The sequence below is a fragment of the Hippocampus zosterae genome, chromosome 1, assembly GCF_025434085.1.
Source record: "Hippocampus zosterae strain Florida chromosome 1, ASM2543408v3, whole genome shotgun sequence".
In the NCBI taxonomy this organism is placed as follows: Eukaryota; Metazoa; Chordata; class Actinopteri; order Syngnathiformes; family Syngnathidae; genus Hippocampus; species Hippocampus zosterae.
Genome location: NC_067451.1, coordinates 3,846,548 through 3,870,596, shown reverse-complemented (window position 1 = coordinate 3,870,596; position 24,049 = coordinate 3,846,548). Strand labels below are relative to the sequence as shown.

The following is a 24,049-nucleotide window of genomic DNA, read 5'->3' as shown; positions in this document are numbered from 1 at the left end:
ATTTTAACTCTGATGTAGGTTGTTTGTACTATTTTTTTTGAATTTGTTTTTGAAATCCTTTCATTCATTCATTCATCTTCCTAACCGCTTGATCCTCACTAGGGTCGCGGGGGGTGCTGGAGCCTATCCCAGCTGTCTCCGGGCAGTAGGCGGGGGACACCCTGAATCGGTTGCCAGCCAATCGCAGGGCACACAGAAACAAACAACCATCCGCACTCACACTCACACCTAGGGACAATTTAGAGCGTCCAATCAGCCTGCCACGCATGTTTTTGGAATGTGGGAGGAAACCCGGAGCACCCGGAGAAAACCCACGCAGGCCCGGGGAGAACATGCAAACTCCACACAGGGAGGCCGGAGCTGGAATCGAACCCCGTACCTCTGCACTGTGAAGCCTACGTGCTAACCACTGGACTACCGGGCCGCCTGTTTTTGAAATCAGCAAGCGATTTACTCATTTTTAGGTCCGTTTCGAGATTATTCCACAGATTAACACCTTTGCTAGATACACTTCTTTGCTTGATGTTTGTTCTTGTTTGGAGTTTTTTGAATAAGTTGGTACCTCTTAATTCATAGTTGCTTTCTCGAATTTCAAAAAACTTCGAAATGTTTTGGCAGAGCAGGTTATTGTGTGCTTTGTACATTAATTGGGCGATTTTGAAGTCAACCAGGTCATAAAATTTCATCGTATTTAATTTGATAAATAGTGGATTTGTGGGTTCCGTATATTTTGATCTATTTGGATGGATCTGCTAATCAGAAGAAAAAAAGACGAGATGCGTGTGTATGTTCGTTTAAATATGTTCAGTAAATGTGGATATATCTATGATATATATATATATATCAGTGGCGGAGGGGAAGCTCAATTTTGGCCGACATCATAAAATGCGCCCTGATCGGTCAGTGCAATCCTCTTGTCCATTGAAAATGTCAGCTGTGAGATGACGAATGGGGTTTTCATTTTCATCTGAGAAAGAAAATCCGGTTTGTACTCTTTGGCAGGTGTTATTTAATGTTTTTACAGTAAAGCGAGATTGGAGCATTGAAGGTTTATGAAAAGAAAAACGATACTGGATTGGAATCGGCAAAAAAATCAAGACTGGCAGGTCAGGCTTTTTAAAGATTGGTGATTAGCCAGAAAATGGTGATGAGGCACCCAACAATAAATAATAAATATGATGGGACTACGCACCAAATATTATTTGCGTGTTTATTGTGAGATGAAGTTTGAAGAGTTATCTCACGCATCCCCTTTCCCCCTCCAAAGTTCAGCATTCATTATTAATGAGCACTGCGTGCACACAAGTCACATTGCATCAGCACTCGAAGACAACCTACATTCACGGGCGCTTTTTTTTTTTTTTTTTTTGTGGGTTGAGCTCGGGAGAATTTTTGTGAACATTTTGTTGTGATGAACCTGGCTGGCGTGTGATCGGATTGATAAAATTCTTGCATTGATAGTTCAAATCGTTTCATCAATAAGACCAAACACGGTGCGCCCAGCACTGTACAGCTTGGTTTTATGACATTGAAACGGAACATAGGCCTTTTTATTTTTCATGGAAATTCATAGAGGAGAAGTGTTTTGTTTTGTTTGGGGTTTTTTTGGGGGGGGGGGGCAATGATTGTGCAGTGTTGATGTGTTCCGCTTCTGCCGAAGATGTGCAAAATGCTCTCGTTATGTAACAGCCGAGCTTTTTGTAAAAGTGCCTGTGCAGATGGCAGCCGTGGCCTTTTTTTTTTGTGTCGCGCCGCGTTAACGTGCAAAACATGAACAATTGATGCCAACCTTTCTAACAGCGAGGCAATTACAAAAACATTCCCCGCCGCTCTTTCCTTGCAACGCTTGCGACGGCGGGCGGAGATGCGCGAAGTTTGAAATTAGGCGTAATGAAAGGGCGACGCACAGACGAGCTCGCTGAGGAGAGAGAGAAGGGCGAGCCCGGCTGGGGAAGGCTGATGAAAAGGCGACCGAGGAAAAGGCGGCACGCAAGGGATGAGAGAGTCTTGGGAGCAGGCAAAAGCAGAATGGGCCTTAATTGATGGAACATTCAGACAGCCAGGAAAGCAGAGCAGAGTCTTGGCTGCTCATTAAGGTCATTATAGTCTGGAGCACACACACACACACACACACACACACACACACACGAGCACGCACGCTGGAGATATTGAGAGGAGAAGCCAATTTGGTTGGGTATCAAAAATGAGCTTTTTGATGAGCGGTAACTCCAAGTGCTTTGTTTGTGTCAAAGCAGTTAGCGCATGCTCGTCGCCCTCTGTAATTGCGCCGCTCGCAGACAGAGCGAGACGCCGGCGGCCCCTTGAAGACGCCCCGCACAAAGATGAGGAGGAGGAGGAAGAAGAAGAAGCAGGAGAACAAATGAGTGATGCGCTGAAAAGATGGGAAGGAAGAAAGACTGAATGGAGAAAAGATTCCAGAGAGGCTCTGGGAGGGGGCCCATGAAGGTCCGAGGCCGAGATCAATAATGAAAACAAATCATTGTCGATACGCGGACAGGAAATGAAGGTAAAAGCGGATGCAGAGCGGCATAGCAGGGGGATCTTCCACTTTGGTTTCAGCAAAGCGGTCACCATTGACCAGTCTTGTCTTGAACGTTCCATTAGCTACGAGTGAACAATGGCAGTATCGGTCACTCAATAGCGATCGGGAATCCGATCGATAGGTGCGCTCGTTAACCGTTTAACGAGTTTAGAGTGAGGTGATCGTTAGCGAGCACAAGGTTGGCGGTCTGACTTTTAATTAAAGCAAGGGGGGTGGGGGGGGGCAGCGAGGTGCTCAAGAGCGGGGAAGGGGAAAAAAAAAGTCGCATGAAGGCCTCGCGGGACCGGGATCAATTCCCGGGCGACACACCGAGTCCATTTAAAGGCTTGCGTGTGCGTGCGATGATACGGGCCCTAATGATCCAGCGCATGCGTGGCTTGGCCAGTGCAGTTCATGTCGGTGCTGCTCGATACTGAAGTCGCTCGGCGGGAGCTAGCTGACAGCAAAAGATCACACGGAGGTTGATCGTCCACTACAATGCGATGAAAGTCACTTCGAGTAATCAAAGAGCGCCGCCGCATTTGTTCCTCACCGCCAGTCTCGGTAAATTACAAGACGAGCGGCTGTCAGAATCGCCCGATGATAATGTGACCAACCGCTATTGTTGTCCACCACCAGCTAATTTTTGGACTGTGATAGGGCCCGACCGATGATGGCCGCCTCAAACATCGGCCAAAATGGCGTTTGTACTTAGCTAATCTCGTGCACTCTAACCATTGACCGCAATGGTCTCGTTATTTATTACGCGAAATTCTGAACAATAACTACGTGTCATACGTGTGTGTGTGTGTGTGTGTGTATAAATATTTAAACATCGTGTTAAATATGATGTTACATCAAGGGGTAACGCATTTGTAACGTTAACGATCTGATTCAACCTACACCTGCCCTCTAGTGGTGATTTATCAGACTGCAATCGTTTCCTCACCCTCGATACCGACTGAGGAGGTGCGTGAAGCCCTTTAGTAATTATTTCTTAATAAAAACGACCCAAAACGTGTGTGTATGTATATATATATATATATATATATATATATATATATATATATCTATATATATATATATATATATATATATATATATATATATATATGGCGGCCCGGTAGTCCAGTGGTTAGCACGTCGGCTTCACAGTGCAGAGGTAGCGGGTTCGATTCCAGCTCCGGCCTCCCCGTGTGGAGTTTGCATGTTCTCCCCGGGCCTGTGTGGGTTTTCTCCGGGTGCTCCGGTTTTATCAACGTTGCTACATCTTAAAGCAAATACAATTCAAAACCTGAACTCCATTTGAAATGACATTTTTTTAAAAAAATCTAAGACCGACTTCTTAATGCCCCCTACATTGTCCAACGTTAGGACGATACGTCAATGACGAGCATCTGCCGACCAAAACCGTGTGTTGTTGGTTCTGCTGTCGCAATTGCATGAATGCAATCATTTCAGTCAATTATTTATTCTGAAAAATGTATTTTCAAGTTCGAGACTATTCACAATAACAAAACTACTTAGCGTGTGCTAGCATTTTTTTTTTGAAAGACCGATACCAGGCATTTTTTTTTCTTCTGGTCAATTAAAGCCCTGTTTTAAGATTTATGAATTCAGTCACTCCTCTGCATACGACAAGAATTCCGTGGCGACCGCAAGGCAGCCCTGCCGCTGAAAGCTTATTTAGTTCTACATCTGGGCCGAGCGGACGTTGTATCGGTCTGTCGTGGTGAAGAAGGAGCTGAGCCAAACGGCGAAGCTCTCAATTTACCGGTCTATCTACGTTCCAACCCTCATCTATGGTCACGAGCTATGGGTCGTGACCGAAAGAACGAGATCCCGGATACAAGCGGCTGAAATGAGTTTTCTCCGCAGGGTGTCCGGGCTCTCCCTTAGAGATAAGGTGAGAAGCTCAGTCATCCGGGAGGGGCTCAGAGTCGAGCCGCTTCTCCTCCACATCGAGAGGAGCCAGATGAGGTGGCTTGGGCATCTGATTCGGATGCCTCCTGAGCGCCTCCCCGGTGAGGTGTTCCGGTCATGTCCCACCGGGAGGAGACCCCGAGGAAGACCCAGGACACGCTGGAGAGACTGTCACCCAGATGGCCTGGGAACGACTCGGGATCCCCCGGGGAGAGCTGGAAGAAGTAGCTAGGGAGAGGGAAGTCTGGGCTTCCCTGCTAAACCTGTTGCCCCCGCGACCCGGCCCCGGATAAGCGGTAGATGATGGATGGATGGATGGATGGATCTGTGCCGAGCTAGTATCAGGATTGTTTTCGGAAACCCCCGCTGGCAAGTGCGCACTTAATGCTCACACTTTTAGCCATAACAATTTCCAAGGATGAAAGAGACGAGAGGGCAGAGATCAGCGACTGCAGCTCAAAGCCGCTCTTCTGTTGCATTTGCTCCCAAAATAAAAAGGAGCCAGGCGACAATTTCACACACTGGAATCCAACAGTGACGATTTGTCCATTTGCGTGTGTAGACGGGGTGTCGAACAGCAGGTGTCGAGCGACGACGGTAGCAATGCGGCTAAGAAAAGAAAAATCTTCCGGGACCCGAAAATGGAGCGAACGCTTCTTAACACATTGTATTCGTAAAAGCCCGGCGCCTCCCTGTAGACGGTCCCCTTTTTTGTAACCCGACAAATCAAAATGGCAGGAGCGTTGCAGCCGAGTGGAAAGAGCCAAATAAACGGCGCCGCGGAATACGTCCATGCATTTTTAAATACGCGCCGGCTCTATGCACGCGCAAGCCATTTTGCTTTAAATTAAAGTGCAGGGCTCAGAATCTTGTCCTGTCAGGACGTTAAACCCAAAACACGCGGTAAGCCAGATGTTTGCTGTTGCACTTTACTGCGCGCATACTTATTGTATATGGCCCATGTAATCAGACTTGAAGCCTCGACGGGCTTCCTCGGCAGACGCGCCGCACGAACCGCCTTTAACGGCGGCTCGAGAATCACAGCCAATGCACACAACCTCGGCAAATTAACGCTCAAACAAATGCTACATTTCACCCGCACGCTTCCGGAAAGCACCGAACGATTACTTACGTTTGTTTGCGCCTGTGCTAATATGCACTGTGACCCCACGTTCAGGTTTTTTTCAAGATACGAGCTTTTGCCCTGACAAATTTCCCCAGTTTATTCTCAAACTAAACACAAAACAAGGAGAATTTCATGGACCTAATTTTTTTATCTTACAAACGGCATCGGTCTTATAACCCCTGACACAATAGCTTTTTGAACACATAATTTTAGCAGAGGCGGCCCGGTAGTCCAGTGGTTAGCACGTCGGCTTCACAGTGCTGAGGTACCGGGTTCGATTCCAGCTCCGGCCTCCCTGTGTGGAGTTTGCATGTTCTCCCCGGGCCTGCGTGGGTTTTCTCCGGGTGCTCCGGTTTCCTCCCACATTCCAAAAACATGCGTGGCAGGCTGATTGAAGACTCTAAATCAGGTGTCCCCCGCCTACTGCCCGAAGACAGCTGGGATAGGCTCCAGCGCCCCCCGCGACCCTAGTGAGGATCAAGCGGCTCGGAAGATGAATGAATGAATGAATTAATTTTGGCAGATAGCGGCTCGGTGGGCGAGTGGTTATTGCGGCGACCTTACATTGAAGAGGTCATGGGTTCGATCCCGGGCTCCGGCCTTCCTGTGTGGAGTTTGCATGTTCTCCCCGATCCTGCGTGGGTTTTCTCCGGGTATTCCGGTTTCCTTCCACATTCCCAAAAAACATTAAATGAACATTGTAAATTGTACCGGGCGGCCTGGTAGTCCAGTGGTTAGCACGTCGGCTTCACAGTGCAGAGGTACCGGGTTCAATTCCAGCTCCGGCCTCCCTGTGTGGAGTTTGCATGTTCTTCCCGCGTGGGTTTTCTCCGGGTGCTCCAAAAACATTCCAAAAACATGCGTGGCAGGCTGATTGGACGCTCTAAATTGTCCCTAGGTGTGAGCGTGAGTGCGAATGGTTGTTCGTCTCTGTGTGCCTGCGATTGGCTGGCAACCGGTTCAGGGTGTCCCCCGCCTACTGCCCGAAGGCAGCTGGGATAGGCTCCAGCACCCCCCACGACTGACTGAATCGGTCTCAGGGCTTCGACGGAGCCTCTGCCATGGACGTTAAGACACACCCGACTCAAGATGTCAATTTGTTATGATACGCCCACTCGGCCGTCACTGGCTGCAGATGATCACGTGACATTGCTTGTCTAATCAGTGCTGCGGGAACTTTAGTTCACTCAGTTGTCACCGTGTGACTGTCGTGATAGTACGTCGTGTAATTTATTATTTTAGAATTTTTTTTAATCCGTGCTATGTCGACCCAAAAAATAAATAAATAAATTGATCGGACGAATATGTACCACAAGGATTCACATGCATCGCAGAACGTGATGGGACTCGGCATCCTACCTGCATGATTTGTCATGCCAAGTTGAGCAACTCGAGTCTCGCACCGGCAGAAAAAACTGAAGGACCACTTGTTGAGTCCGATTTTTATTTTCCAGTAATGAAGAGTCCGGTGAATGTGCTTCTGAATTGGTTGGGTTCGGTACCTCGAACAAGGTTAAGAACCACTGGAGTAATTACATATTTATTAAGGCATCACTCAACATTTTTGCCTTTGGACACTGAGATGGCGGAGACGAGTGCCGGCGCGGCTGTAGCCCGCCGATAAGACGACGCTCCTTGAGCTCACACGCAACAAGCCTTGGTGCATTGGTGGGGGGAAGGGGGTAAATCCACAGACGTATTCCCCATATCACATCTCTCCGCTAATGCTTGCACATGCTAACAGCCCAAAATGCCTCCACAGGACACCAGAGCATTCGTGTATCTCAATTTTACTTTTAAATGCTTTTTCGTTCCTCATTAAGTTTGCGAGACTCGTTTTTTTTTTTTTTTTTTTTTTGTAATCGGATTTGCTGGTGTGATGCCTCTGACTAAAAAGACAAAAATGTAAGTATTGTCACAGCGCATCGCAAAGGATCCCAGAGATAAATGATCTGAATTATACATGAAGAGCTGATTTGCAAAGATTTTCAAATGTTATTGCGCATTCTTGTTTTCTAGCATTAACAGGACCGGACCTTGTTTCTTTGTCAAGCTCCTCTTTTCCGTTTTAAAATTTCACAGATTGCTGGTTCCTGGAAAGAGGGAAAAAAAAAAAAAGACACTCTCACTTTACTTCCGTTGAGTTTTCAATTGGCTTCAGGATGAGTTAAACAACTGGTTGCCTGCAAGTGCAAACAAATAATGCGTGGGGGGGTGGGGGGAGCATGCGGCGGTGACAGCGGCGTGCAATCTCCAATTGATCGAGTAGTAATTAGAGCCCAGCGCGACGATAAGGCAGGCTGAAAGTATCTCAATAACTCTGGAAATCGGCGTTCCAAATGAGTCCATCAGGAGCGTTTGGCCGTTGTGCCATTTCTTCTTTCTTATTGCGAGGCGTAATAATGGCTCATGAAAACGGAAGCAGTCAGCGTTTGCGAGTTTACAGAGGGCGGACGTGCGAGGAAACGGTCTCGCCTCGAAGGCAAAATGTGAACTTTGAAAACTCGGCGTCGTCATTTCAAGTTCGATGTGGATTATCTCCCAATAGGCCAATTTTCAGAAGTCGTTTTGGCTTGGACGGCTTCTGCCGTTGCTGGACCGCAACGTGCTGCCGAGCGGCGAAATGTCCGTCCAACAGTTTTGACAGATGAGCGACTCAAGGGAAAGGCCCGACCCGATTGCTTTGGATTATTATTTTTTTGTTGTTGTTAGGAGGTGACAGGCGGAAACAGTTTGGTGTTGAGAATGGGTAAATACCGGCAGATGAGCTTTTTCAATTCCAAAAAAAAAAGTGTAGTGTTGATCCTGCACTGAACTGTTTTTTTTTGCCCTCAAGTGTCCTTTTTAGTGTTATCTATTATTCATTCATTCATTCATTCATTCATCTTCCGAGCCGCTTGATCCTCACTAGGGTCGCGGGGGGTGCTGGAGCCTATCCCAGCTGTCTTCGGGCAGTAGGCGGGGGACACCCTGAATCGGTTGCCAGCCAATCGCAGGGCACACAGAGACGAACAGCCATCCGCGCTCACACTCACACCTAGGGACAAATTTAGAGTGTTCAATCAGCCTGCCACGCATGTTTTTGGAATGTGGGAGGAAACCGGAGCACCCGGAGAAAACCCACGCAGGCCCGGGGAGAACATGCAAACTCCACACAGGGAGGCCGGAGCTGGAATCGAACCCGGTACCTCTGCACTGTGAAGCCGCCACGCTAACCACTGGACTTACCGGGCCACCCTGTTATCTATTAGAAAATGAATTATTTAGATATAGATTTTTTTATTTAGATATTTGAGCTATCACAAATGCAAAGTTCTGCTTGAAATGCATCCTTTCACAAAAAAAGCTTTTTTTCTGAATTTCTTGGAAACGAGTATTTTCAAGAAACGTACCAATGTGCAACTGCTGTTTACTAAAGTACGATAAAAATTTACTCCCCCCCCCACCCCCCTGATGAAAGTAGATGGGGAACGCTTTCTTTTAGTAGGTTCAATGCTTGTATAGCTAGAGAAATACATTTCTGGTAGGCCTTAAAAGAATTTGTCCAAATGGCCCAAAATGGGTGGGCTGACGAGGCTCCCCCGAAATTGCGATTTCATACCGCGCGTGATGATTTGAAATGTGAAATGCATTTTATTGACTTCCCAATTTTGCAAACATTTGACCAAACATGTATGACGTTAGTGCTTAAGAAGTGCTGTCCGCATTAAATGTTTAATTAAAACTCTTTTATTTTTCTTTCTTTTTGCGTGAAACATAAAAAAATATATTAAAATATTATAAATTATTATAAAATAGATTATGTTATAAATTATATAAATTATACATTATATGGGCGGCCCGGTAGTCCAGTGGTTAGCACGTCGGCTTCACAGTGCAGAGGTGCCGGGTTCAATTCCAGCTCCGACCTCCCTGTGTGGAGTTTGCATGTTCTCCCCGGGCCTGCGTGGGTTTTCTCCGGGTGCTCCGGTTACCTCCCACATTCCAAAAACATGCGTGGCAGGCTGATTGGACGCTCTAAATTGTCCCGAGGTGTGAGTGTGGGCGTGGATGCTTGTTTGTCTCTGTGCGCCCTGTGATTGGCTGGCAACCAATTCAGGGTGTCCCCCGCCTACTGCCCGAAGACAGCTGGGATAGGCTCCAGCACCCCCCGCGACCCTAGTGAGGATCAAGCGGCTCGGAAGATGAATGAATGAATGAATGAATGAATGAATGAATATACATTATATTAATAAATTATTAATTATTATAAATATTTTAAAACCACAGGTTTGATTGTATGCCGTCATCTATTTTGGAACCGAATGACTTGTCGCACCCGTTCGGTACAATTTGTGAAATTGAGACAGTGAGCGTTTAAAAGACTGCAAGTCAAAGTGTTACGTAAATTGACAGCTCGAACTGAAATCGAAATTCAATCGAAATTGGTCAAAATTCGCCAAAAAAATCACATTTTTAAATCTCAAAATATTAGCGGAAGTTTTTTGTCGAATCCAATTAATAACCAATCGGCTCGCTTCGGTCATGTTTTGGATCCAACTGTTATTTTCAAGTGCGTGATGTCGGCGGAAATGTTTTACTGGAGTAGATGTTTGCAGTGGCAAGGCAGCTGCAGACGTTTGCTGGCAAATCACCAGAGTGGCACAACATTGTAATAATTACAATTGCGAGTCATCGCTCGCTTCCAGCCCTCGAGGGGCTCCGTATGTTGCCGAGTTGGCCCCGGCCCTCCTTTCCCTTCCTCACATTTCCTCCTTCGCCTCTTCTGCTCTCCTGCCAAGTGTTTTGGAGCGCTCCGCCCTTTTTCATTTCTCGCTCATCCCATGTTCGCTCTCGCCCCCCCCCCCCCCCCCCCCCCCCCCCCCCCCGACCCCTCTCGCGTCTGCCGCATTCTCATCGCTGTGTCCCAGGTTAATTCCAACGCTTGCATTTCGGGCACTTAGCGGACGTGATGTACTGTCTTCCCGCCATTCCATTAAAAAAAAAAACAAAAAAAAACTAAAGCCTTGCAGTTTTTGTTAAATTCATCTCCGGTGCTTAGATGTGGGAATTTGAGGGACGTCAAATAAAAGTAATTGTGGCGAACGAGAGCGTAACTGACACTTTTAGCGAGAGGGAAAAGGGCTCTGAACAACACTGCTGGCATTCCTCCGCACAGCACCGGTAGTACGCTAATGAAAACACTAAATCTTCCTGACAAATTGTGTATTCAAATTGCAGGAAAATCCGCAGTCGTAAAACGCACAGCGTTGTTTAAGGGCCGCTACGTGTACAGTGGTGTGTAAAGTATGGCGCCGCTTTGTGTGGCCTGTATCTGCTTCGTGAAACTCCCTTTTATTCATTCATTCATTCATTCATTTATCTTCCAAGCCGCTTGATCCTCACCAGGGTCGCGGGGGGTGCTGGAGCCTATCCCAGCTGTCTCCGGGCAGTAGGCGGGGGACACCCTGAATCGGTTGCCAGCCAATCGCAGGGCACACATAGACGAACAACCATTCGCACTCACACTCACACCTAGTGACAATTTAGAGTGTTCAATCAGCCTGCCACGCATGTTTTTGGAATGTGGGAGGAAACTGGAGCACCCGGAGAAAACCCACGCAGGCACTCAGAACACGCAAACTCCACACAGGGAGGCCAGAGCTGGATTCGAACCCGGTACCTCTGCACTGTGAAGCCGACGTGCTAACCACTGGACTACCGGGCCGCCGCATCATTATTTATTCATTCATTCATTCATTCATTCATCTACCCAGCCGCTTGATCCTCACTAGGGTCGCGGGGGGTGCTGGAGCCTATCCCAGCTGTCTTCGGGCAGTAGGCGGGGGACACCCTGAATCGGTTGCCAGCCAATCGCAGGGCACACATAGACGAACAACCATCCACGCTCATACTCACACCGAGGGACAATTTAGAGTGTTCAATCAGCCTGCCATGCATGTTTTGGAATGTGGGAGGAAACCGGAGCACCCGGAGAAAACCCACACAGGCCCGGGGAGAACATGCAAACTCCACACAGGGAGGCCGGAGCTGGAATCGAACCCGGTACCTCTGCACTGTGAAGCCGATGTGCTAACCACTGGACTACCGGGCCGCCCTCCCTTTTATGTTTTTTTTTTTTACGGTATGTACAGAATTGCGAATTTTGACTGATTGCAGGTGGGTCTGGAAATATTTGGTTTGTCACCTTTTCGGTTTGTGCCCCACCAGGTGTTCCGAAGCGGCGAAGGCATGGGCATCCGACTGGACAGCGCCTCGGCCTTTCAGGGCGCCGTCATCTCGCCGCACTACGATTCTCTACTGGTCAAAGTCATCGCCAGCGGCAAGGACCTGCCCACCGCCGCCTCCAAGATGAGCCGAGCCCTGGCCGAGTTCAGAGTGAGGGGCGTCAAGGTAGGACAGCCGACTCGGATGTTCAGTCCCATCAAACCTCTGGTCACTCACGGCCCTGAAGAATATTTGGTGAACCAAACTTTGCTTTGGCTCACATTCTTCAGTTGGTAAAGGCAAGATGAGGCAAATGTATTTGCAAAGCGCATTTCATTTACAAGACGATTCAAATGGCTTAAAAAAAACAAAACAAAACATTAAAAGCATAACAGAGAAAGCAAAATCAAAATAGAATCATCGAAAAAAATTACATTAAAATGATTAAAACCAAGCATCAGTCAAGACAAAGTAAAAGATGGCGTGCAAGGTTCAAAATGAGCTGTTTCGCATCACAGTTTTCGGTTTGAAATGAATATTTTGCGCCTTCTTAATATCTATTGAATAGCAAAAATGACACTCAAGCGCTGAGACAAGCGTCAAAAGAAGAGAAAGAAGCACCGAGACGCTCCCTTAAAGCTTCGTTGGGCTCATGTCACCTACACGCTGTAGTCGGGAGTTCGAGGGAAGCTCTGTTCTCATGAAGCGGAAACAGCGGGCTAGCAACAGCGGAGTCGTTCCTAAATCAGTAATTAATCTCTGTGGCAGTGAAGAAATTACATTTCGGACAAGAATCGTTCCACGAAGGGATGACGAGAAAGATACAGAGCCATGCTAAATGCTAAGCTAACCTCAGAATGACACAGCTAGCTGTCACGTTGTGCCCGAAGCGATAGAAGGATCGCTTCGTGCACAACAAAATAAGGAAGTGGATCCCCAAAATAGCAGACACAAAAAGAGGTTTTGTCAGGGAACAAAAGGAGTCTTTAATACGAACACAAAATACCCGACAGGGAGAATAACAAAAAACGCTGGTCAAAATAAGGACCAGGGATGGAATAAAGAGAACAACAAAAAACGCTTGCGGCGAAATAGCAAGGAAGGTCTGATTAGACAATTATATAAATTTCATTCGCAAGAGGAACAAGGACGTGCAATAATAGCTACAAGGCTAAGAGGCAACGAATAATCCAAATAGGAATTGGGCGAGAGAATATTGGCGCGGCGTGGAATACTCCGGCAGTGAGTAGACTGCCAGAGCGTCCAAGTAAAGACAGAGTAATCACTCACAAATGGGTGACAGGTGTGCAGGCGGCGGGGAGAAAGCCCGCCCCCTGCTGGCAAACACGGGACGTGACACTACCGAGCGCTTGTGTCAACAATAACACTTTTTGAAGATGTCTGGCTGGAACCGCGTTCAAGCAGAACACTTTGAATGGCAACAAAGTGCAGTACCTTTCGGAGGGAAAAATCATACACGCTAAATTGAACCCGAACCGAAAACCAATTAATTTCCGTTATGGAAATTAATGGAAATAAGCCAGAAGGCTGCCATCTTACTTTAGACTTAGATTTGTTCTTGGTTTTACTGTTTGGTGCTTTCTACCGTCTTTATTACCGACTAGCTGGTTCGCCGCCCTCCGGGCGGCTCATCAGGTAGTTCCTGCGGAAGGCTGGTAAGGTGGGCCTTCGGCCCACAAAAGTGTTGTTGCTTGGTTCAACTTTTTGTTCATCTTCATTGCTTATCGCGAAAATAAAGAGATGTTTAGCTCTACTAAATAACGAACAATTTCATTGCAATGCTTGTGGGTAGACAACATTTTTTCGCTAAGATGCCCGCGCGATCGTAGTGAGCCACTGCCTGAGCGGCGCAGTGGCGGCGCGCAGTGGCGGCGCGCAGCGGCGCGGTGAAGTAGGTACGTTTTGAAAAGGGACAGACGGAAGGACAGACCGCGTGCGGGACGACGCGCAATATATATATAGATTTGTTTTGCTGTTTATTGTATATGTTAAATTGCTCCATGTGCAACACTTTGTATGCAGCGAGATGGCTGTTGGAAAGCGCTCTATAAATACAGTTGAGTTGAGTTGAGTAATGAGAGAGACTCCAAGCATTCCCGTATACGTCTATATCGCCAAGAGAAAGGGCCTAATGTTGAAAGTATATTAATATCCTATCAAATATTTATAATTGATCAATAATGTTGTTTGTTTTTCACAGTTGAGTCCAGATTATTTTAGGTCTGCAACCATAAATCTTCTCAAAATGACATTACAGAGGAGCTTTTTTCCCCCCCATCAATTTACCTTTGCTTCTCGACAAGAAAATGAAAATTGCTACAATAGATGAGATGAATGTAAGAAAAAAACCAATTCATTATATTGTCTCTTTTTATTGTTTAAAACAACCCTTGCTTCTTTGGGAAAGAAAAAAAGTTGCACAAAGTAAGAAAGTTGCTCCTCAAATTAAGTCAATGATTCACCAAACTACTCCAAAGGGGGGAGAAAAAAAAAGAGATTTCGAGTCTTGGCTTGCAAATGCGGATTACATTAAGACAATAAAGGTTGGATTCATCCGAATGCTGCAGTAAACAATCATGTTTTCAGCCCTGATTCAAACGACATGACGGTTTGAGAAGACCTCGGGTATTCGAGGTTTTTGTTCCATCGGTAAGGAACATCGGAACTAAATGCTGCTTCACTTTGTTTGGTCCTGGTTCTGGACACACAAAATCGACCTGTCCCAGACGATCTGAGTGCTCTGGATGCTTCGTAGGGTACAAGGACATCTTGCATGTTGTTGTCCAAGGCCATTTAGAGAGTGACAGACCAGGAGTAAGATTTTATCATCTATCCTTTGACACCCAGGAAGCCAGTTTTGTGATGTGAGGACAATTGTGATGTAGTCCAGTTTCCTGGCTTTTTGTAAGGACTCTGGCGGCAGATCAGCCGCAACTGCCTGATTGAATTTATTTATTGATCGTTTTTTTATTAAGACCTGAAAAGACACGATTACAGTAATGTAGTCTACTGAAAATGAAAGGTTTTCTGTTTCTGTGTTGGTAAACAGTCTTGGCAACGGGTTTGCGAGCCGAGGTTTGACTGTACATCCATCCATCCATCCGTTTTCTGAACCGCTTAATCCTCAATAGGGTCGCGGGGGGTGCTGGAGCCTATCCCAGCTGTCTTCGGGCAGTAGGCGGGGGACACCCTGGATCAGTTGCCAGCCAATCGCAGGCCACACAAAGACGAACAACCATCCACGCTCACATTCACACCTAGGGACAATTTAGAGCGTCCAATCAGCCTGCCATGCATGTTTTTGGAATGTGGGAGGAAACCGGAGCACCCGGAGAAAATCCACGCAGGCCCAGGGAGAACATGCAAACTCCACACAGGGAGGCCGGAGCTGGAATCGAACCCGGTACCTCTGCACTGTGAAGCCGACGTGCTAACCACTGGACTACCGGGCCGACTGTACATCATAAAATTCAAACAAGGTTGAAGAGACTCGATATACATGAACGTAGAAAACCCCCAAACACATCAAGGCATACAATGTGTTGAGCGATTAATGAGCTTGCCTAAAGAACATCTTTGTCATGATGTTTTAAGGTGTCTATGCAAAAATTGACTCTCTTGCCAATGAAAGTGGAGATTTTTAAAGGCCGCGTCTCAAACAAATGTCAAATAAACACTTAGCGGTCTGTCATTTCATGTACACGTACAAATATCCACGATGAGAAAAGAAAGCTCAAGTATCCAGTTCAGTAGGCGTAATTCTCCGCAAACCTCACCCGCATGAGCAAAAATGGCAACCAGTTGGTGTGAAATGTACATTTTCCACATTGACATGCCTACTTTGTGCCTTTTCCTCAGTTTTTCACATTACGGAGGCGTTTATTGAGGTCCAGGTGTCATGTTGAGCCGAGTTCATCTTCCACCTGGCGTCCCCGCTCCCATTTGTCACTGATTACATCTCCGCAAGAACACCAGATGGGCGGCAGGTTCGCAGAATCTGGCGTGCTCGTTGCGGTGCCAACGGATGTTTCTGAGTTTTCCCGTAATTGGGATGCATTTCCTCAAGCTGTATGCGAGCATATTGCATTGGAATCATGCTGAGTAAGTCATTAACACAATTATTTGTGTGTATGGTTTTAGAGACGGCCCAAAGCGCAAGGCGTTAATGCTTGGATAGGTTTGGTGTGGTGGATCTCGACCGGCCGGCCCTTACCTTTTAATGGGCCGAGTCTTCTATTTTCACACTCGTGTGGTACAGCTGCCCAGTTGAAGGAATATTGTGGATGCAGAGTGCTGTCACGCAATTCGATCTAAAGCTTGTTCAAGCGTCTGTGGTTGACATGTAGGCGAGTTTGGTGGTTGGGGCGCATTGCTACGACAGTTCTACACGGCAGTCATCGAATCAATCCTGTGTTCTTCCATCACGGTTTTGGTTTGGGGCCGCCACAAAAAAGGACAAAATCCAACTTCAACGGACAGTTAGGACGGCAGAAAAAATCGTTGGCACCGCCCTACCCACTCTTGAGGACTTGCACACTGCAAGAATCAAGACAAGGGCACGGAAAATCCTCCTGGATCCCTCGCACCCTGCCCACCACCTTTTTCAGCCACTCCCCTCAGGCAGACGCTACAGATCCATGCGCACCAAATCCAGTAGACACTTAAACAGCTTCTTCCCTCTAGCCATTAACTCCTTAAACAGTCACTGACGTAGTCACTCTTCTTCCACCACAAAATGGTACTACAAAACTACTGGTTACTCTAAAATGGTTCAATGATTTTCTTGTTTACGATGATACTATATACCGGAGACAAATTCCTTGTGTGTTCTACATACTTGGCCAATAAAGATGATTCTGATTCTGATTCTGATCAGCGTTTCCAGGTGTCGCGCTAATAGTTTGCTCCCTCTCACTGCGAGCTGCAATTACATTCGGCACCGTGTAAAGCTTCCTTTGATGGTAACACTGTAATGAAATGACAAAGGGAGTAGTGGGGGAGGTGGGGTGGGGACACCTGCATTGTGGCAGCAGAACAGGCGAAGTGACACTGAAGTAGCATTTCAGTTATGGCCAGGAAAAATTGTGTTTTTGGTTGTTGTTGTTTTTTTTAATGAATTTTCTGGTTTCTTGAAATTGGACTTCACCGTACAAATAATGTCTGACTTGTATTACAGGAAAAGTCGGCGTTTCTTTTTAAAGACAAGACTGAAGTTCAGCTCTGTCACTTAAATGTCACAATGACGTCAGTTGCCCCCTTGACAAATAACTTGACACAAGATAGATGCCCTTATTCCGACTGCCGCCAGACTCAAAAACACAATGTGCGGGGCGAGGTCTTCGGGGATAAACGGGATTTAACCGTCGGAAATCGTCTGTGACAACCGGGGAAGAGGAAATGGCAAACGGGTACTTGGGCGATACTGAATGACAAAATAGACGCGGGTGGGGGAGGTGGTGTCGCTGTTGTATTGTGTGCTGTTTTTTTTTTTTTAGACGTGCTAGTGTATAGTCATCACATTCTTTAGCAGTGCACAGGCAAAAGAAAATGAAAAATGATCCAATCTTATTCATCCATCTTCTGTCTGGGGTTGGGCGGGACCGGTCAGCAACCCTAGCGGAGAAGTCCAGACTTCTTTCTCCCCAGCGAATTTGTCCTGCTCTTCTAAGGCAATTCCAACATGTTCCGAGGCCAGCAGAGAGTCATTGTCTCACAAGGATCTCAGGGGGGGGGTCTTTCCCGGGGCCTCCTCACCAAGAAGCAACCTGAACAGAAGCCTGAGCGACCCCATCTGGCTCAATATAGAAAACCGGCGGCTCTACTCTGATTTTATCATCCTACCTGGATGAGTACCCGAACGAGGAAACTCTGTCAGTCCCCCCCATCTGGACATTCCAATATGGAAGACCAGCGGCTCGACTCCTGAATTTTTCACCCTGTCTGGAAGAGCACCCCGACAGAGGAAACACCGCGAGTCCCCCCATCTGGCTCCTTCCAATCTGGAAAACCGGCGGCTCTACTCTGATTTTATCACCCTACCTGGATGAGTACCCGAACGAGGAAACTCTGTCAGTCTCCCCCATCTGGCACAGTCCAATATGGAAGACCAGCGGCTCTACTCTGATTTTATCACCCTACCTGAATGAGTACCCCGAACGAAGAAACTCTGTCAGTCCCGCCATCTGGCACATTCCAGTATGGAAGACCAGCGGCTCGACTCCCGAGTTTTTCACCCTGTCTGGAAGAGCACCCCTACAGAGGAAACACCGCGAGTACCCCCATCTGGCTCCTTCCAATCTGGAAAACCGGCGGCTCTACTCTGATTTTATCACCCTACCTGGATGAGTACCCGAACGAGGAAACTCTGTCAGTCTCCCCCATCTGGCACAGTCCAATATGGAAGACCAGCGGCTCTACTCTGATTTTATCACCCTACCTGAATGAGTACCCCGAACGAAGAAACTCTGTCAGTCCCGCCATCTGGCACATTCCAGTATGGAAGACCAGCGGCTCGACTCCCGAGTTTTTCACCCTGTCTGGAAGAGCACCCCTACAGAGGAAACACCGCGAGTACCCCCATCTGGCTCCTTCCAATCTGGAAAACCGGCGGCTCTACTCTGAGTTTATGACCCTATTTGAAAGGGTACCCCAACTGAGGAAACTCCGGCAGTTCTCCAAGTCCACAAAGAACTGGTCGGGAGACGGTGAAGTAACGCCACACTCTCAGCAGTGTTCGGAATGGTGCATAGAACGAGAAGACAAAAAATGACAGGGCAAAAACCTTTTTTGGCTCGACAGATATCTCTCTCGACCTTCTCTTTGCCCTACATTCTCCGCTTTCACAACCTGGCATGCAATCGGAGCACAGCTCGAAAAAGCATGGAAAGCAAAACTCAGGCACCCTCCCGTCTCCCGGTGCAGCAGCTGGAACATCTCCACATGGTAATTTGTCATCAGAACGTGGAACCAGAAGATGTTAGGGGAGCGAAGCTGGGGTGAAGTAGAAAGTGATGACCTTGTAGAAGAGATGAAATTTGATGAGTCGGAGTGGGGGAAGGTGGCCTCTTTGCAGAGTTACGATCTGTCAAGCCGGGTTCACTCTCAGGTAGCGCAAAGGAGCCACCGCTGTCGATGACGGGTGCAATTACTCGGCGCCCCTGCAGGAGCCCGCGTGGGCAGCGAGAATAAAAGAAAAACAAATTGGCTTGGTTTGAAAGTAGGCAGCGGATGATTCAGCCCGCCGAAACAACAGATAAAGAGGGGCGGGGATGCTTTGCTTTCGTCTGACATTGTCACGCTGCCTTTGAGGACGATTTAGGAAGCGCGTGTGCTCTTGAGAAACATTGCATGCATCAAACCACGAGTCTTGTCATTTAGGTCGGTTGATTTGCAGCTATAGAAACATTTTGTGTGTGTGTGAGGACCTGCTTTCGGCATCTCTGGATTCCTCAGATCTGCCAGTTCTCATTAAAACTGACATTTTTGTGTTTCTTCAATGCTAACCTTGCAGCTCGGGTGTACATTGATACGCATATCAAGATCGACGCCGCAAACGCTCCCTTTTCACCAACGCATTTAAAAAAACAAAACAAAAACAAGAATACCGCGCCCTTTATTCATACAGTTCATCTGCGCCAAGTGCCAAGCTCTACGCCGCAGCACAATTAGCCCTCAACCGATTGTACTGTGTACATCCATAAGCATTTATGTGTGGGCACACTTTGGCAATTATGGGCCATTCGAGTGCTGAAGCGCGACTGCGGATAAGCGCGTCCGCGCCGAGGGGGGGGGGGGGGGGGGGGACACTGACGACGTTCGACATTTGACGAGCCAAATGTGCACGGTCGACAAAAGCCTTGTTGACGAGACTTCGCTGCTAGCAGACGCATCTTTGGGTCACCGTGACCCGCCCTCAAGAACCCGACATGAATTCGAATGTAAACGGGCGATCTCGTTCTTGTCTGCTTGAATTGAGACTTTGGTTTGAGATGAGCGGCACTTTGAGCAATGACTACAGAGCGACGAGTCAATGTGTACACGACGAGCTGCACGAGTGATAGCCAATTGTTTGGGTGACATGAAGAGGCGCAATGTCGCGAAGAGCACCCGTCGTTGTTGTTGTTTCGCTCGCTCCCGTCACCGGCTGAGAACAAACGTCTCCATTCTTGTTCAAATGAGTTTAATGATGGCTTTTGCAGTGGCATGAGATCGCGCCTGTATTCGCAAATTGTCTATTCAAAGCAAAAATCAAGCGCAGACTCCCTGACAAAGCCCAAGGAACCACATGCTCGAGTTGCAAGTGCTTGTTATTACCTCTGCTTGTGGTGAAGTGGCTTTGTGGCGGCTTTTACCAAACTTACAAATCTGACTTTAGTAGACACAAGCAGGGTGAGAGCCTCTTCCACGCCTATCCGCTGAAAGACGGAAATATACGTCAGTGGTATTGAACAGTTGGATTCATTTTCATCTTCCGAGCCACTTGATCCTCACTAGGGTCGCGGGGGGTGCTGTAGCCTATCCCAGCTGTCTTCGAGCAGTAGGCAGGGGACACCCTGAACCGGTTGCCAGCCAATCGCAGGGCACACAGAAACGAACAACCATTCGCACTCACATTCACACCTAGGGACAATTTAGAGTGTTCAATCAGCCTGCCACGCATGTTTTTGGAATGTGGGAGGAAACCGGAGCACCCGGAGAAAACCCACGCAGGCCCGGGGAGAACATGCAAACTCCACACAGGGAGGCCGGAGCTGGAATCGAACCCGGTACCTCTGCACTGTGAAGCCGACGTGCTAACCACTGGACTACCGGGCCGCCCCAGTTGGATTCCAGTTGGCGAATAAAAACATCCGCGGAGGTGAATTGGTGAATTCTACAGTGAGCTTCCCAGCACAGTGGCTGACGCTCTTCTGTCTCGAGTAGCAGCAACAGGCTGCGATATTTTGCACCGCGATTGTTTATTTGGCCTTCGGCAACTTGGCTCAGCATCACATTGACCTTGTGCGGACAGATTCAAAAATCAAAAAAGGTTACACCTCGACAACGGCCGTTCCTTTCTCCGTTTTATCGTGCGTGCCGAGTGGCGTTAATCGAAGGCGTGAGGCGCAATGGTCCCCCGGGAGCCTCCCACTTGAAATCTGGGAGCACTCTGTAAATATTGCCCAAATGTTGTTGTGCTCCCAGAGATAAGGAAGGTCTCTCCCGCTATCAAAGTGTCAGCATCTGTTGCAGGAGCTCCTTTTTGTTTTGTTCATTTATGTTGCTTGTTTTTTTTTTACCCTGTTTGCAAGAGATTTGAGGATATCCGGTGCTCAAACTTCAGAGGAGCCGGCACCTTGTTGCTTGTGACTGAACGGCTTTTGCATGCATTGCCTCACATTTGTGCACATTTATTCATTCATTCATTTTCCAAACCGCTTCATCCTCACTTGGGAAATGGTGGGCGGGGATGGGGGGTGGGGTGGCTGGAGCCTACCCCAGCTGTCTTCGGGCAGTAGCGGGGGACTCCCTGCACCGGCTGCCAGCCAATCGCAGGGCACACAGAAACGAAACAACCATTCATCATTCATTCATCTTCCGAGTCGCTTGATCTTAATTAGGGTAGCGGGGGGCTGGAGCCTATCCCAGCTGTCTTCGGGCAGTAGGCGGGGGACTCCCTGAACCGGCTGCCAGCCAATCGCAGGGCACACAGAAACGAAACAACCATTCATCATTCATTCATTCATTCATCTTCTGAGTCGCTTGATCTTAATTAGGGTCGCGGGGGGCTGGAGCCTATCCCAGCTGTCTTCGGGCAGTAGGCGGGGGACTCCCTGAACCGGCTGCCAGCCAATCGCAGGGCACACAGAAACGAAACAACCATTCATCATTCATTCATTCATTCATTCATCTTCCGAGCCGCTTGATCTTAATTAGGGTCGCGGGGGTGCTGGAGCCTACCCCAGCTGTCTTCGGGCAGTAGGCGGGGGATACCCTGAAACGGTTGCCAGCCAATCGCAGGGCACACAGAAACGAACAACCAATCGCGCTCAAAATCACACCTAGGGACAATTTAGAGTGTTCAATCAGCCTGCCATGCATGTTTTTGGAATGTGGGAGGAAACTGGAATACCCGGAGAAAACCCACGCAAGCACGGTTAGAACATGCAAACTCCACATAGGAAGGCAAGAGCTGGAATTGAACCCGGCACCTCTGCACTGTGAAGTCAACATGCTAACCTCTCGATTACCGGCTCGTCTCTACACATTGAATCAAGTCAAAATGAGTCAGACACTCTGAAGTCCAGAACCTCTTTCGAATCGTGATGCACGAATGAGCCATGAAAAAAAAAAGCAATTGAAAATGCCCATGGCTCGTCTGATGGTGGAAGGAAAAGAAGGCAGCCAGACGAGGGGGGGATGGAGAAAAGGTCACGCGGAAGAAAAACAAAAGTGCCGGTCATTAAAGTGACCATGATAAAGGACAAATCGTTTCTCCTCGTCTCGCCCAGAAATGTGAATCCAACAGAAGGCCGTCACGTTGAAGTTGACGGCAAAACAGCTCGTGAAGACGAAAAGGGCGAAAAGGAAAACGCTGCATTCAGGCTACTCAATCACTTTCGCACCCGACGAGGTTAAATCTCTCCTCCGTTTTTTTCCCCCTTGGTCCCATCCACTTCCGCCCGCTATCTGATCTTAAGTGCACCGTGTCGTAATAAACCGCCTCCAAGCGACACGGCGATGCGACTTGCTTGCGGATGCTCTCCACTCATCCTGTTCACCGCACGAAAAGACTCACTCGCCGGCTTCCCGCACGCGATCCGAATCCCTTGCGTCAGCCTCCTTCCTTTCATTTCATTTTCACTCCAGACTTTTCATCCCGGCCCCCAACCTGCGACCCAGGAAGGGAAATGGCTTCATCCTTTTGAATATCTCCGTGACGTCTTGAGGACACCCGATTAGTATGCCGCTCGACACTCTTCAGGACTGGTCCGATTGTACCTCATGCGGAACGCGCTGATGCATCCCGAGTGGGCGGTTATCCAGGCGGCACACCGGAGCCCGGGCTGTCACGATGACGGGAAATGTCACACTCCCCAGGTTCCTTTGGCTTGGGGCGGACATCCGCCATTAACGCTTGTTCGCGTTTGAGAGGTTACGTGTCTGTGTGAGCATGCTCGTTATTCAGCGTTTTGGATTAGTCAAATCCAAGTGGTGGTGGGGGGGCGCCCTGGTTTCGCCTTGAGCGGAAAAAACACAAGACTCCGGAGTCATGATGGCGGTTCTCTTTTTAACTCATTCATTCATTCATTCATTCATCTTCCGTACCGCTTGATCCTCACTAGGGTCGCGGGGGGTGCTGGAGCCCATCCCAGCCGTCTCCGGGCAGTAGGCAGGGGACACCCTGAATCGGTTGCCAGCCAATCGCAGGGCACACATAGACAAACAACCATCCACGCTCACACTCACACCTAGGGACAATTTGGAGTGTTCAATCAGCCTGCCATGCATATTTTTGGAATGTGGGAGGAAACCGGAGCACCCGGAGAAAACCCACGCAGGCCCGGGGAGAACATGCAAACTCCACACAGGGAGGCCGGAGCTGGAATCGAACCCGGTACCTCTGCACTGTGAAGCCGACGTGCTAAACACTGGACTACCGGGCCGCCCTTAACTCATTCAGTAACAGCCAATTCTAGCCCAAATCTGAAAAGACGTTTAAAAACGTCTTTGGGAGTGAATGAACCCAGTCGCTCTCATTCGTCCCCAAAACGTCACCATGAGACAGTCAATGCTCCATACATATAATTTTTATTTCATATCATGTCCAGAGAACAATATTGACTTTGGCAAAATGAAAAAAAAAAAAAAGCAAGAAAACGATGGTCATGTTTGAAATGGATCATTGATGTCATCGTTTCTTTCCTCTGTCTTTGTGTTTTTTCTTTCCGAACGTCATTCGAAGAAAATTCCAGAGAAGAGAAAGGCATAGTGCAACAAATACAATGATTTCAATTAGATGTATATGTGTGTGTGTGTGTGTGTATCTGTATCTCTATCTTTTGGACTTCCCGCTGATTGGAACAGGAAAATGTCGTTCCGTTGTTGTCGAAACAAGGTCAGAAGTTTTGAAAACCGGTCCGAAAACATTCACCGTTTCGTTGGAGATTCCGCGCGGCACAAATGAAGTGTCCAAAACAACCCAAACATCGTCTCACATATCTCACGTTGGACCTGGGGTCACTTTCAGT

At 47.9% G+C, this 24,049-nt stretch overlaps 1 protein-coding gene and 1 long non-coding RNA gene across 2 annotated transcripts in view; one reads left to right on the top strand and one right to left on the bottom strand.

The window, feature by feature from the left end:
* LOC127598522 (pyruvate carboxylase, mitochondrial-like) overlaps nucleotides 1-24,049 on the top strand; it is a 177,716-nt gene that overhangs the window by 76,358 nt on the left and 77,309 nt on the right. The window contains exon 12 of the mRNA XM_052062377.1: nucleotides 11,802-11,984. Within this exon, the coding sequence (XP_051918337.1) occupies nucleotides 11,802-11,984 (183 nt within the window). The remainder of the gene's footprint in view (nucleotides 1-11,801; nucleotides 11,985-24,049) is intronic.
* Nucleotides 17,712-18,395, bottom strand: LOC127599232 (uncharacterized). Its single transcript, XR_007962041.1, has 3 exons — nucleotides 18,256-18,395; nucleotides 17,958-18,156; nucleotides 17,712-17,858 (listed from the first exon to the last, which is right to left on the bottom strand). It is a non-coding gene; the product is annotated as an uncharacterized LOC127599232 (long non-coding RNA).